At 33.0% G+C, this 15543-nt stretch overlaps 1 protein-coding gene across 2 annotated transcripts; it reads left to right on the top strand.

The window, feature by feature from the left end:
- Positions 1-11609: 11609 nt before the first annotated feature.
- Positions 11610-15226, top strand: LOC111462025 (50S ribosomal protein L18-like). Of its 2 annotated transcripts, XM_023105676.1 has the most exons (3): positions 11610-11710; positions 11754-11787; positions 14759-15226. In XM_023105676.1, exon 3 carries the CDS (start codon positions 14789-14791, stop codon positions 15131-15133), a length of 345 nt encoding a protein of 114 aa, XP_022961444.1. In that variant the 5' UTR covers positions 11610-11710; positions 11754-11787; positions 14759-14788; the 3' UTR covers positions 15134-15226. The 2 variants fall into 2 exon arrangements, with proteins under 2 accessions (XP_022961444.1, XP_022961445.1); XM_023105677.1 differs by lacking the exons at positions 11610-11710; positions 11754-11787 and adding an exon at positions 13244-13382.
- The last annotated feature ends 317 nt before the right edge of the window (positions 15227-15543 follow it).

Raw genomic sequence — 15543 nt, 5'->3', positions numbered from 1 at the left:
TAGCAAAAACACCTATAAGCCCTAACTAGTGCATTCGAGTTCTAAAGCTTAAATCAATCATAACCCATGATAAGGAAAAAAGTAAAACAATCGACGAAAAAGGAGGACACGATGTTATGCTCTTTATCCTCAAAAAAGGCCCGGATCCTCGACAACAAGTCAAGGTAAGCTTCCCTCCCTCCTGCCCGGTGACAGGAAAACATATGAAATTATTTCAATATTAGATCTTGTACATATAATAGTTCCGAATCGAATCTCTTTAGAAAGAGATCTGATTGATAGAAAAATACACATTTTCCTTTCGGGTCTCCTCTCGGTTTTTAAAATGCGTCCACTAGGATAGGTTTCCATACCCTTATAAAGAATAATTCGTTCTCTTCCCCAACCTAAGTGAGATCTCACGTATATATTATCCAAAAACTTATAAAAAAAATGATTTTTACATCATCACCTATACGTAATTGAAGTACTCAACTCAAGTACGGGCTCATCACATGTCATATAAACTCAAGTATCATCTAAAGAGAAAAAGTAACGTGAATGAGTATAAAAATATTCAATAACATTTATAGGTTCTTATTATCTATATATATCATACACTTGATCTAAATAATATATATTCTTAACATTTTACATTCTCGTAGGTCATCGACCTTTACCCCGACAATGGTAAAGACTTGATCAACTTGTCTAAGGTCATCTATGTCATTAAAGTCTTACTTCTAGTCGAGTTCTATTAGCTCATTTGTGCTCATTAGGACATAAACGTTTTATTTCAATTTCAGATAATCAATTTTCGAGCTTTTGTTGATGCAAGAACCCTGGAATCAAAGAAATTAACACTTCCTTATACAAAATTCGAATCAACCAAGAGATAAGGTTAGAATCAGATCGATAAAAAAAATCTAGAAGCAAGATTTTGAACTTGGTTCTAAATTGAGTCACTCCACAATCAAATTTTATTAGACTTGATCGAATGGCTCGGTTGCAATCTACCACAAGAATTACTTGAAATATTTGAAATGACAGACATGATACTCAAACTTCTAAGGGGGAAAGTCTCTCACTTGAGAGCTATGGTTATGATTGACAAGTAATGCCCAGCTACTCTTCAAATACCCGAAGTTATAAAATTAAAATAATAAATAGAGTTTCAAAGAAATTATCAATTGAATATTAGGAGACACACAAAGACAGAAGCGGGGCGGTGTGGGTGTCTCACAATCCCTTCTACAGCTTAGCCCGCAACAGTGCCTAAATCGAATATGTCCCATAGAAACAAGTGCAATGGCCAATCCGGTAGTTGGCCAAGACATAGAATTGCTCCCCTTATGATTATACAATGTGGGAATAATAAATGGTCATCTACACTTCCATTCTTTGTAGAGGAAGGCTAACTGCTTGCTGGTTGGGAGCTGTATGAGCGGTAACGTCCACGTACGGCTATGTGAGAAGGGCGGTGGACAGAAATGACCTTGTTGTATCTCACTCTCGTCTTCAATGGGGTCTGCTTTTTTTATTTTTTTGGGAGAGTATGTCAATATGATCTTAATGAGGTGCGGGGATTTGAATATGAGATTCGTTGGGCTTCCCTCTTCGGGGGCCTGCGTCTCGGCGATTTTGTGGGTCAGTTAACCTTTAATAGTGAGTCGTCTATATTAATACAGTCTAAAATTGTATCAAATAAGTTGGCATATACAAGGTTGTGCTCTAAATGTATATAATATGTAATGTCATTAAATCATTAGTCGGGATTGCTAGGGGTAGCAGACTAGCCTCTAGCAGTGAATCGATCTCGATGGATAAAGGTATGCATAATATCTTGGTAGTTATTGATGTGTCATCCTACAATCCCACATTGGTTAGGGAGGAGAACGAAACACCGTTTATAATTTATAAGGATGTGGAAACCTATCCCTAACAGACCTATTTTAAAGCCTTGAGGAGAAGTTCGAAAGGGAAAGCCCAAAGAGGACAATATATGTTAGCGGTGTGCTTGGGCCATTACAAATGGTATCAGAGCCAGATACCGAGCGATGTGCCAGCGAGGAGGTTGTTCTTCGAAGGGGGTAGACACAAGACGATGTGTCAGTAAGGACACTAGCCCCAAAGAGGGTAGATTTGGCCGAGGGTCCCACGTCGATTGGAAAAGGTCGTCTATTCAAATTTTTGTTTTTAATAAAAAAAAATTTATCTGATAAGATCTCATAGTCCAGGTAGCATTGATATTTCCCCCTCCGCTCCAGGTTGTCTCGTGATCCCTTCTACAGCTTAGCCCACAACAGTATCTAAATCGAATCTCAGGTCTAATAGAAGCAAGCCCTACGGTCAATCCAACAGCAATAACAGAAGCGGTGAAACAATATACGACCCAATGCCAAGAAGATTTAACACGCATTCATTCTTAATCTACAAATTGGATAGATTCGGTTCGACCTCCATTTTATGTGCTAGAAGCTGACTCGAGTGAGGAAGGACATTTGAAGCTTTGGAATTCAGTATTTGGAAAGTCGAAGTGGGCATGACGTTGCCATAAATAATTCAAGGCTTTAAAACGCGCTAGGGAAAGGTTTCTAAACCCTTACAATTGGTGTTTCGTTCTCCTCCCCAACCAATGTGGAATTCTCACAATCCACCTCCTTCGGAGCCCATCATCCTCGCCGACACTCGTTCCTTTCTCCAATTGATGTGGGACCACCACCAAATCCACCTCCCTTTGGAGCCCAGCATTCTTACTAGCACATCACCTCGTGTCTACTCCCTTCAGAGAATAGACTCAGTGGGCTTGGACCGTTACAACTTAGACCTCACGTGTAAAACAAAAATTTGAATAAACAATCTGAATAATCTCAGCAAACCCAACTCAAAAAAATTTATAGTTAATTGGGTTGGGGTTGAGTTCATCATTTAACACGGTCGTTCAAGTTGAAAAAATCGAACCAAAACAATTGGATTTAATCTAAAAAAATGTCTTAAACTCACCTGTCACAATTGCACGTGTGATGGCAGCAGACTTACAATTATGCGGGCACTTTCCCGACAACAAGTGAGTTAAGCCAATTCGTTCTTCTGTCGCCTACTGCCAAGAAGCGATGTATGCTCGAGTCTCTGATAATTAAAACATTAAAAATTAAAAAATTTGAATTCTCATACAAATTGAAACATAATATTCTAAAAAAGATCGAAGAGTTTCGGTAATTTCTCTCTCTTGTTTGTAAGAGCGAGAGAGGCATGTTGGAGAGAGAGAGCACGTGCAGAGGAGGGTGCGAATGGAATGGTGAATGCACGTGCCTTGCACGTGCCCTGCTTCTCCAGCAGGATTCTCTCGCCCAGCCGCCCGCCATTGTTGAAGAAATCAAAGCTTTTTTTGTTCCCTGAAATTTTTGTCGGAGATGAAGAAGACGGAGATTTGTATGAAGCATTTAAATAGGAATTTCAGAAAGAGATAGGGGCAAAAATGGAATTTCAACACTATTTTTTTACGAAAAAAATAAATAATTAAATATAATAAAAAAAATTTTAAATTTTCAACCATTTTAATAATATCCTTAAAATTTAAATATATATATATATATATATAAAATTTATATTAAATTTTTAATTATTTTTAAAAAAATATAAAGATTTCAATTTAAAAAAAAAAAATATATATATATATATGTTTAAAAAATACTCATAAAATTTTAAAAGTAATATTAACACTCCTAACCTTTATTTAAAAAATATTAAAAAAAAACGTTTTTATATTCTTTTCGCACTATTACGGATACGAAAAATGAAAATAATTGGCAAAATTGGATTCAATTGTCAATTGCTCGAGATTGACTATGAATTCGAGCCATAGCACATGATTTCATAAAACCGTACGATTTTCCCGATCTAAATAAAGCAAGTTTTACATGAAGAAGATTTGGCTCACCGTGTTCTATTTGATGCGGGTAGGAAAAGAACCCAACTGGGTATTATTAAAAAAAATAAAGAAATCAGGACCGAGTTAAGATGATACGGATCAACCCCTTCTTCTTGTGTCAAAGATCTTACGATTTCCGCATCTCATAAATCATTTCCAAATTTTTAATTTTTTTTTCTACAAATTTAAGGATATATTAAATTTTTTTTATAAAAGTTCATGGATATTTTTGAAAACGTCAACATTGCACTTCCACTTGACACCTATCGTGATGATAAACGGCTCATCTCGTCGTGACCTTCTCTTGAATTCTCAAAACTTCTGTCGCTCCATCCCCGCAGGGGCAGAGAACTCATCACTGTCTGTGGAAGTGAGAACACTCATCTACTTAGATTCTTTCAGCAGTTATCCGCTCCGCACTTGGCTACCCAGTATTTACCGTGGGCATGAACGATTTTCAAGGTTTTTTTTTTTTTTTTTTTAAATAAAAGCATTTTTTAAGTTTGTAAAAAAATTGAAGGATGTCAAAAAAAAAATTTACAAATCAAAAGGTAATTTTGAAATTTTACCTCTAATGGTAAAAATATTTTTGAATTTTGATAATTACTAATTTTTAAATTAAACTTATGACGTCATATTCATAAAACATTTATTACCGTCTTAAATATTAATAAATATCAATAAATATTTAAATTATTTATCGAATCTAAAAAAAGATTTTTTTAGCATTATTAAGATACAACATTAATATTTCCCTAACATAATTGAAAAAATGGTCCCTATTTTCTGGAAATAATAATAATATTATTATTAATAATAATAATAACAATAATATAACCTAATTTTTAAAAATAAAGTATTTTTACATCACATGTGATGTAAGCATTTTTCTTTATTAAATATAATTCTAAATAATTTTTACCAACTTTTTACCTAAGTTACCAACCTATTTTAATCCTTGTAGGTAAATCCAAACTCCAGACAAAAAATATAATATATTTAAAATTTTATAAATTATTTTGGCCAAGATTTAATTTTTTTTAATGCATTCTAATAATTTGAGATCAATTATTTTTTAATTAAATTATTAAAATATTATTCATATATAAAAATTAATCAATATTTTTAAATTTGTACAAGAAAAAAATGTGAATAATTTATTTAAAATTAAGTTTGAAATTATATAATTGGCTGAGCTTCGTGAAAATATTATTATTATTATTATTTTGTAAGGTTGCATGCCCGTTCCAAACCTCCTTTTTCATCCTTTCATCTTAGATGGGCCTTTACCATTTTATATCGGGTCAGTACGGGAGTGTATGACCGTTCACCAGAATCACGTCTACACCCACCTGGACAAAAATGCTCCAAAATGTACTAGAGAGGGATATGACTAATTGTCAACTTTTTACTACCCGGTAGTTATATTCAGTAAGCCATTGTTGTTGCGTTTTGCTTACATTTCCATATAACACCGATTTCAATTTCTCAAATCTCGCTGCCCCCGTTTTCTATAACTTTTTTCTTGAATCGGGACCAGAGGCTCAAGCATACATCGCTTGGCCGTAGACGACGCAAGAACGAATAGGCTTAACTCACTTGTTGCTGGGAAGTGAGTGACGCACAATCGCAAGTCCGCTCCCATTCAAGTGGGATTGTGACAATAATTTAAATCTCATGAAACTCAAATATTAAATATTTTTAAATTAATAAGAAATTGTTGGATCGTAATTTTATTTTCGAGTTGGTCAAGTTGACCTAATGAAAAAAAAGTCAACTCGCAAATTGACTCGATTTTTTTTTCAACTTTTATCACTCCGTCCCAATTAATAGAGTTTTCAAGTCATATAAACACGTCTTTTTTAAATTGTATTTTTAAGATTTATTTTAATCAAGTTTATCGCACATAAAAAAATAGAAATAGAAATTAAAATAAATAAAATATTGTTTAGGTTATAGGAATTATGAGACAGTAGGCAGAGTCAAATGAAGAGGGACGACAGTACAGTACAGGTTGTCCTTTGCGTGTTCCACAGACAACCTTTTACTTAATTGCCATGTTCCTCCATTATCCATTACCCTAATTAATCAAAATAAAATTTTCTAAAAAATACTCCGTAGTACATGGTTTGGATTGAATTGAGCCATTTTTTTGATCCAATCTAAAAGTTCGGGTTGATTGGATTGGTAACCCAACCCAACCCAACTCTCTATTTCAGGTTGGGTTCGGGTGATTTGTCAAAATTTTTTTTAAAGTTTTATTTATCTACAATTTATAATTATTCTGACAATGTTAGATAAAATATATTAAAAGTATACAAATAAACACAAATCAATTATAATTATTCACACAAAAAAAAATTAATAAAAGAAAATTTGTAACCTATTAACATAGTTCAATATTGTCATAAAACTATAGACAGCTAAATACGAATATTTTGTAATATATTAATATCATTCAACATTGTCGTAAAGCTAAAGAACAAAAATGTAAGAATTGTAACATATTAACATAGTTCAACATTGTTAGAGAACTAAAGACAACTAACTACCGATATCTCTTCAGAATTGGTTGAAGTAACAATATATATATATATATATATATATATATATATATATATAAAAAGAATGCATAGTTCAACATTGTTGTAAAACTAAAGACAACTAAATACCGTTATATAAAAATGATTAGTTTAAAGGTATCGTATATAATAAAAATAAAAAAGAAACATAAATACAGAACTCGACAGACCCATGTATTTGCCTGATGTCAAACTCGGGCGTGAGTCTCCTTGGACTGGCCAAATAATCACGGCAAACCCATTAATACAGAAAAACTCTTAATATATTTTATATATTTTTATTTGGTTCGGATCAACTCGAAGGTTTTGTCCTACGAACTCGAAACCGAACCGATTCAGTTCGGGTTCAGAAAAATGAACCTAACCCTATCCGAAATGCTAATCCAACCCAACCCAACCCTTATAGTTCAGGTTGGGTTGCTCTGACTTGTCGGGTTAAATGTACACCCCTAGAAAATACCCATAAACGTTAAATTTTGTTGAATAATAAGTCTGAAAAATCTCTTTATCGTTAGTTTTGGATAGAAACCGTTAATATTTTGTTCCAAAAATACCCTTAAACTTCCAAAACGTTTTCGAAAATAGTTTTAGCTTTCAAAAGTGTTTAAAAAGTACCCTTAAATTTTTAAAAGTCTCAATAGTCTTTATTTTTTATTTTCCAAAGTAATATTAAAAAATTTAGAGACAAGATCTATTAAAAAAATTAATTTTTTTTTTTTTTTAAATGTAAAGGGTATTAATGGTATTTTAAAATTTTTACGAGTAATTTTTAAACATAATACTAACGTTGTCTAACCAGTTGACTCGGACACTAGATTACTTGTGCTCGCCCTTAAAGCGGGAGAGGTTCCTGAGGAGAACGAGGGATGCAAAATTACCACTTTAACTCCGAACTATTATATTTTTAATGGATTAAAAGAGTAACAAAATTCTTTTAATTAAGAAGTTAATAATAAGTATTATATAAATTGTTTTCGTCGTCACTGCATATATGTTATGAATTTATTTCACGAACATTAAGCGTTTACTTGGCTAAGGAAATCATAAAATTTAACATTTGAAGTATAATGTGGACGCGGGCTCTATCATGATTACCCGTGCCATGTATGGTGATCACTGTCAGTCGCGTTAAGATGCCTTTGCTCTTACGTGAAGAGGAAGAATATTTTGAGAAGGTCGAGTATTATAAATACCCAGTAAATGATTCTATTGTTGGAGTCGAGAAAACGTAAACACATGCAAATATGTTAGATATCGGGACCTCTCGCTTATTAACCCTTTATTTATGGGTCATATTGCTAATGTTACCATATCAAAACACGTGACTATCGCCACAACAACACGGGGGAAATATCACAACTCTGTCTCTCGACCATATCATTAGTTTTCAACACATATAATCGTGAACTTATCGTCACACCACATGGAGGGTCATATTGCCACTCTTCGTCATGGTTCATCGTGTTTCAACACATATAATCATGAACATGTTGTCAGAATTCATATTAGAAGATCATATAACACGAAATACAGTAAGTTCAATTATCTCACTAACAGTATACAGTAAGTTCGATTATCTCACTAACAGTATGCTTCGTTGCTTTTGCAAGTGTGAAGAATTTTTTTTAAAATTCACCGTGTTGATACAAGTGAAGACAGTCAAAAGTAGCAAGTCGGTATCAAATTCTCAAGGGACCTATTTTAGACTACTCTATTAATGGTAGATATATGTGAGTTCAGATATCACTTAATGTGAGACCCACGTCGGTTCGAGAGGAGAATAAATTCCTTATAAGGGTGTAGAAACCCGTGTTTTAAAACTGCGAGACTGACAGCGAAACCTAACGGGCCAAAGTAGACAATATCTGCTAGCGTTGGACTTAGATTGTTACAAATGGTATTAGAGCCGGACACCAGGCAGTGTGTCAGCTAGGACATTAGGGTGGATTGTAAGATCCCACGTTGGTTGGAGAAGAGAACGAATTTCTTATTAGAGCCAGATACCAGGCAGTGTGCCTACTAGCACTGCGAGTCTCGGAAGAGTGAGATTGTGATACCATGCACGTGAAATTTTTTGTTTAATTTTAGTGTCTAAAAAAAGAGGCTAAACTAATAGAAATACGTCTCAACTTTGCACCGAGTCTAAAAAATACTCTAAAACTTTCAAAATATTCAATAATACAGTTCACCTTAAAAAAAAATTGAAAAAATAATCATAAACTTAAATATATATATATATATATATATATATATATATAATAATTTAAAATACCTCGTTAGTTTTGGATGAAAATTATTAATATTTTGTTTAAAAAATATCTTTTAACGAGTGGGTTTCTTTAAATTTAAAACTGTTACAAAAATATTCGGAGTTGATAACGCAACCTTAATCCTCATCTAAACTAGGTTTTGTTGAAGAAAGAACCATGGAATCAAAGTAATTAACAACTCCTTATACAAAATGCAGTTAGGATCAAAGATTTAGGAGCAAGATTTGGAAATCTTGTTCTAAAGTGAGTCACTTCACAATCAAACTTGATCAAGACTGAAGCAAGATTTGGAAATCTTGTTCTAAATTGAGTCACTCCACAATCAAACTATCAAGACTAGAAGTTGACTGGAAGCAAGATTTGGAAATTTTGTTCTAAATTGAGTCACTTCACAATCAGTTCTCACTTCACAATCAAACTTGATCAAGACATGGAGCAAGATTTGGAAATCTTGTTCTAAATTGAGTCACTTCACCATCAGTTCTCACTTCACAATCAAACTTGATCAAGACATGGAGCAAGATTTGGAAATCTTGTTCTAAATTGAGTCACTTCACAATCAGTTCTCACTTCACAATCAAACTTGATCAAGACATGATTGAATGTGATTGAATGAGTCGGATGCAATTCTACCAGAAGAATGGCTTGAAACATAGAAATAGAAAAATTGATACTCGGATCTCTAATGAAAACGTCTCAATTTGAAATCTGAATTACATTCATCATTTTTTTTAATCTAGCATGTTGGTCCCTTTGCCTGCTTAGGTTTGAACCGTGTTGGTTGACATTTTTTTAATCTTCCTGGCATGTTAGTCCATTTAGAACACCGTAATTCTTATCGGGAGTTTTCAAAAATTTCATTAGTACTTTTAAACATTTTTGAAGAACTTCAAAAATACCTTCAAACTTATTTAAAAAGTTAAAAAAAAAAAAAAAAAAAACTCTTACCATTAGTGTATGGACGAAACCGTTAATATCACGTGTAACATCCATTATTTTCTCTCCCTAAATTAGTGGCGTTACAATTGACTGTAATGTACCTAATTTTCTTAACCTAACCAGTGATGTCACCCTATGCATATTTTAATTACATACTGTTGGATTAGTAATGCAATCACACACAATACATGATTGAGACCTATCTTTTAAAACCGTGACATGACCTTAGACCCTTTCCAGGCATGGTTAGATGCATGATACTTCTCTACAAACAGCCTACGTACGCACACATGGACCCACCAGGTAGACTTGTACGTACCCCATGGGCCTGACTTGGTCTGACATAACGCATTACACGTCACCAGACGTCTTAGAACAGAAAAGACCCGCATGATATCATGGCGAACATAAATATCAAGCGTATGCATCCGTACTAGCATAACATAACAGGGAAGTATCCTGATACACATGACATACGTACCTGCACGAGGTCCCATGATTTCATTGATAACATAATATGTATTCACATAATCCATCACACAACTTTACATGATAAAACGTAATATTTCATAGATGACGTTTCATTTTATTCATAATATAAACTAATGGATATTAGATGCATACATGACATATGGTCACGACAATACAAAAAAAACATATAAACATCACCTAATTAATATGGTATATGCAGGAGCCACAGGACATGCACCATCATAAATCAATCAGCACACTCCAACATCAAGTCTCTCTGTCTCTTTTTATGAGATTGGAATAAACCTTTTGAACTGAGACATGTTTTTAGACACAATCTAATGAGTTGTAAAATTTTTTTAACTCAAACAATTCTTATTAAATAACGACCCCAAATAATTTAATCATAAAATTTTTGGGTTTGAGTTTGTTCGATTTGTTTGAATTATTTATTAATTTTTTTATAAAAATAAAATATTAATACGTAAAACATCTCAACAACTTAATTTTTTAATTATAAATATTTTATTTATTTAAACCCAACATAAATAAGTTTATAAATTGGATTTTTGGGTTATCAATTTTTTTAAACTCAAATAAATAAATTAAAATATATAATTGAAATTTAGAAAAGGTTAAAAAAAACAAAACAAAACTTGAGTAAGTATATATTCAACCCGACAACTCGGATCAACCTAACCCAAACGGTATTGTTTAAATTTTTTTTTTATCAATATTTAAAATTATATATATATAAATAATTTTAAAATACATTTAAGATATTTTGATCGATATTTTAAAATTATATATATATAATTTTAAAACATATTCTAAATTCAGAGGTATTTATTATTGCAACATTATTATATCACAATTTATATATATTTTTATTTTTTTTAATAGTTTAGGACTCTCTCGAATTAAGATCACGTCTAAATAAGCATATTTCAATTAATATATATATATATATATATATATATATATATATATATATATTTTGTTATATACAATATCTATAAACTAATCATTTTTATTGTTTATTTAATTTCATGATCTATCATTGTATTTTTGTTACTTTAACAAATTGTTAAGGAATGTCGGTATTTAGTTGTCTTTAATTTTATGACAATATTGAACTAGGTTAATATGTTATCATTAATTTTATGATAATATTGAACTAGGTTAATATGTTACCATTTTTTTTTGTCAATAATTATAGATTGGGTTGTGTTTGTTAGTGAACAGTATAATTATAAATTGTGGATAAATAAAACTTAAAATTTTTTTGGATTAGGTTGCGAAAAGTTTTGGGTTGGATTGGGTTGTTGAAGAATTTTGTGTGGGATAAAAAAAATCACCGGGACCACTTACACGGGAGATTCAGTTTGTAAAATAAAATAAAAATGAATAAAAGAAATGGGAAAACCCTAATCTTTTCAACTCTACTTGTTATACTTCCTCGCGACGGCTGCTCCTCCATTTCATCAGCTCATTGTCGCCGTCGCCTCAATCCCGTAAACTGCTGCCGCCGTCGCCGTCGTCGTCTTTCTTCCGTTAGTTTCGCTTCATCTTCCCTCCTGGTCATTTTGTACCGAATACTCCCTTGTTGTTAGTGGTATTCTCCCAATCTCGATCTCTATCTTTCTTCTAACTTGAAAACACAAATTAGAACTTGTGTGATGAAAAGATGCTTTATTATTTATTTTGTTTGCTGTCTGTACCTTCGTTGGATTCAATTGCACCTGTGTTTTTTTTAATTTATACTACTGAAGTTCTACGTAATTGAAGTGTTTACATTTTTGGCAATCGAATGGATACTGAGAATTAGCATACATTTTTTTTGTAATCCTTTATCTCATACAGGATGGTTTAATATTCGAATACTTATATGAGCCAATGCCTAAAAAACTCGAACACAAGCGATTAATCGGGTTTACTCCTCTAGTAATCTGTTTTAGTGGATAAAATTATTTGGTAATTTTGCTTCAATTTGTTTTTATACTACATCATATTCTTAAATTCATAATATTTGGTTTGACAAGGCCTACATGTTTGCTAATCTTGAATAAAGGTGGAACTGGAAAAGTTGGAAGGAATAAGATGGGGGTTTTCTTTTTTGCACTCTAATGGATTTCTACTTACCATAAATGAAATTCCTTGTTCTGATGGTTAGAAGACATGAAAAGAAAATAACTATTCTAAAATTATATCTTGTACTTGTAAATCATAAAAACTATTTTCCCTCAACCAACATCAGCTCTCTTGCAGACCTGAAAATCGAGAGAAAACAGATTAGTTTTAGGTAATAATGAATTTGGCCATGAATGATTTCAAATCCGTTCTGATTTGAAATACGGTTCCAAAAAGAGGGTTTGACTATTGTCATTTCTGGATGCATCTGAGCTATCTAATGTCTTATTGATGTAGTTTGTTTGTAAGCCTTTTATTTGGTTCAGTCTGATGCTGGAACTGTAGAAAATATATGATTGTAAAGATGCATTGTGTCCATGATTGGGAGTCTCATTTTTCTCTTTCTTGGGAGTATCAATCTCAATCTGAGGGAACTATGCTTATTAGGATAGGGGCGATCAGATTTTGAACCTGTAGGCAACCATTTTGCTGTGGCCATAGTGAATAAATTTTCCTCAATTTGGCTTGAATCTTGGTAAATTGAAATTCTGAAGATAAGAAATTGGCATGTTATAAACCCAAAATGGTTGAAACTCAAGAAAACCAAACCGACAGATGAGTGTAGTTTGAAAATTGGGTTTGCTCAATCCATCTTCATTGGTATGGTTGTCCATTTTTATTAATAAATGATATTGTTTTAGTCATTGGTTCAGCCAAAAGAATCTGCGATACAGAACTAATTTATACCTTTGGCCTTATGAATTGTTGCCATTTTTAAATGTTTAAAGAACAATTATCATTTATATCTGTTGCTACCAATTAGATCAAAACTATTACCCATTGCCATTACTTTGAAAGCTATGTTAGGAATATTGATAATTACTAAAGAAAATCTGTCTCTCTGGGTATTTGTGACTAAGCTTTTTGTATTTATTTGTTAGGATTTATTTTGCTTGATTGGAGGCTATTTCAATTTGTTGCCTTGTTTTGTGGGCTCCTATTTGTATGCCCTTACCAACAGTAATGAGTCACATTTATCATCACTTATCAAAGGGCCACTATGAAGGAATAAAGAACAAGGTCAACTCAATTTATTTAAATAACTCTTAGTATCTCAATAAATTTATAGTGGAATCTATAGTATGATCTTTCATGTACATTCAAAATATACATTCTAGAGTTCTAAACTCCATGGCCTCATAACCCCTTAGCTTTGTTATGTCCTCATCACTAGATGTGGAAGCTTAGGTACCACCTAAAAAAGAAGAGCAACATGGAGGAGCATAAAAGTGTACTCAATAAGTAGCTCACTCACTTGTAGGCTTATAACTAGATACCAATCTCACTCATAATCACTATATCGTGTGTCTTAACTTATATGTCTCTCAATAGTAATAGCCTAGATTCTCAATCATAGGTTATCCATCATAAGAATATTATGAATAAGACTCATTCAACTCCCTTGAGCTAATGCAATGCTAAAAGTCTTATGTTTGAGATTACTTAGCTCATTTGAGTTCACAATAGGGTTTTCACTCCTTGATACCATCTCATCTATCTCCTTTGAGTCTGTCTTAAAGATTGAGTTCATAGTACGCAGATCCTCCGAGCTTACCTCAATCATCTATATCAAATGGTCTAGTCTAATGGTTGCATTTACATTTTTAGCTCATCTGAGCTTATCTTAATCATTAAAGTCATATAACCCATCCCAGAGATTGGTATCATATAGTTTAGCTCCTCTGAGCTCATATTTCAACCATTGATGTTTCATCACATATTCGATTATTTGTTTTTCATAAACCAGCTCCTATGAGCTTATATAAATCATTGTGTCACAGGTCCTACTCAATGGTTGGCTTATGCTATCTAACTCCTTTGAGTTTATCCTTAACCACTAGTGTCAGATAACCTTGCTCCTTTGAGCTTGTCCTAATGTTTCTTGGGTATTTTAGGGTTTAGGTAATCTAGTTATGCCTTTTACTATTTCTCTGTTTTCAATTGACATCATAGAATGGTGAGGTGCGTGTTCTCTGTTAACAATACCTTCCAACTATATGACCTATATGACTCATGTTTTCTGGGCAGCTTAGTACTAGAAATTAGTTGGCTACTCCCTAGTCCCCACATAGTCACTATGAATTGGAGAGTGATCCCTATGCCCCTACCTATCCCGATATTGTGCAAGAGGATAGTCGAAGATTCCTCTAAACAATACCACATAATAACCTAATGGCACAACATATGATATGCACCTAATAACCTAATGGAAATTAAGCTTGTAAAGCATGTTAATTGGTTGTTAGCATGAGGTCGCCTGGATTTTGGTAACTTCTGATTGTTAATGCAATTATGCCTGATATATAGTTTGATTGATTGTATTAAAGCATGTTGTTGATTGAAAGTGTGAAAGATGATTGAAGATTCTGAGATTCATACATGTTTCTCTTGTTTAGAGCATTATTGAATTGGACTAGTGAAGGGAGATGGTGATTCCTCCTCCAGTTAGGCCACCAAGATTAACCCAGTACCTAAAGCCATATGTCTTGAAAATGCACTTCACAAACAAGTATGTTAGTGCCCAAGTGATCCACTCCGAAACAGCCACGGTTGCTTCAGCTGCAAGCTCCCAGGAGAAGGCGCTGCGGTCGAGCATGGAGTCGACAAGGGATGTGGCTGCTGCTGCAAAGATTGGGAAATTGTTGGGCGAGAGGCTTGTGCTCAAGGGAATCCCAGCTGTTTGTGTACACTTGAAAAGAGAACAGAAATATCATGGTAAGGTCAAAGCTGTCGTTGATTCTGTGAGGGAAGCAGGCATTAAGCTGCTTTAATTTTAGTTTTTTTGGTTCAATTTACTTCATTTTGGGGTCATCCTTTGCCTGATTTGTTGTTGGGTTTCATCGATCACTGCCCAATTTGCTTCATTTTAGGTGAAATGTTTTTTTTCCTGCCAGCTTTTTTGTCAAATAAATAATAACTAAGAGACTATATATGTATGAAGGTTTTTTTTTTTTTTTTAAATTATTTCAGTTTAGTCCTTGTTGTTATTTTCAATTTTATTCTTTTTGAAGGTAAATATTAGAAGTGGTTGATAATACTCTGACACTATTTAGTGGGTTTATGAAAAAAATTAGATAAAGAATTAAGCTTTTCAAGAGAGAAGGTTGAAACTTGACTCGTTCCTTTCTCCAATCGATGTCGTTGGACTTGGACTATTACCCACCTGAGTTCAAGATGAAGC

This window comes from Cucurbita moschata, unplaced genomic scaffold, assembly GCF_002738365.1.
Source record: "Cucurbita moschata cultivar Rifu unplaced genomic scaffold, Cmos_1.0 Cmo_Scf00026, whole genome shotgun sequence".
NCBI classification, from domain to species: Eukaryota; Viridiplantae; Streptophyta; class Magnoliopsida; order Cucurbitales; family Cucurbitaceae; genus Cucurbita; species Cucurbita moschata.
The sequence above is the reverse complement of the archived record's forward strand: the minus strand, read 5'-3'. Positions and strand labels throughout refer to the sequence as shown.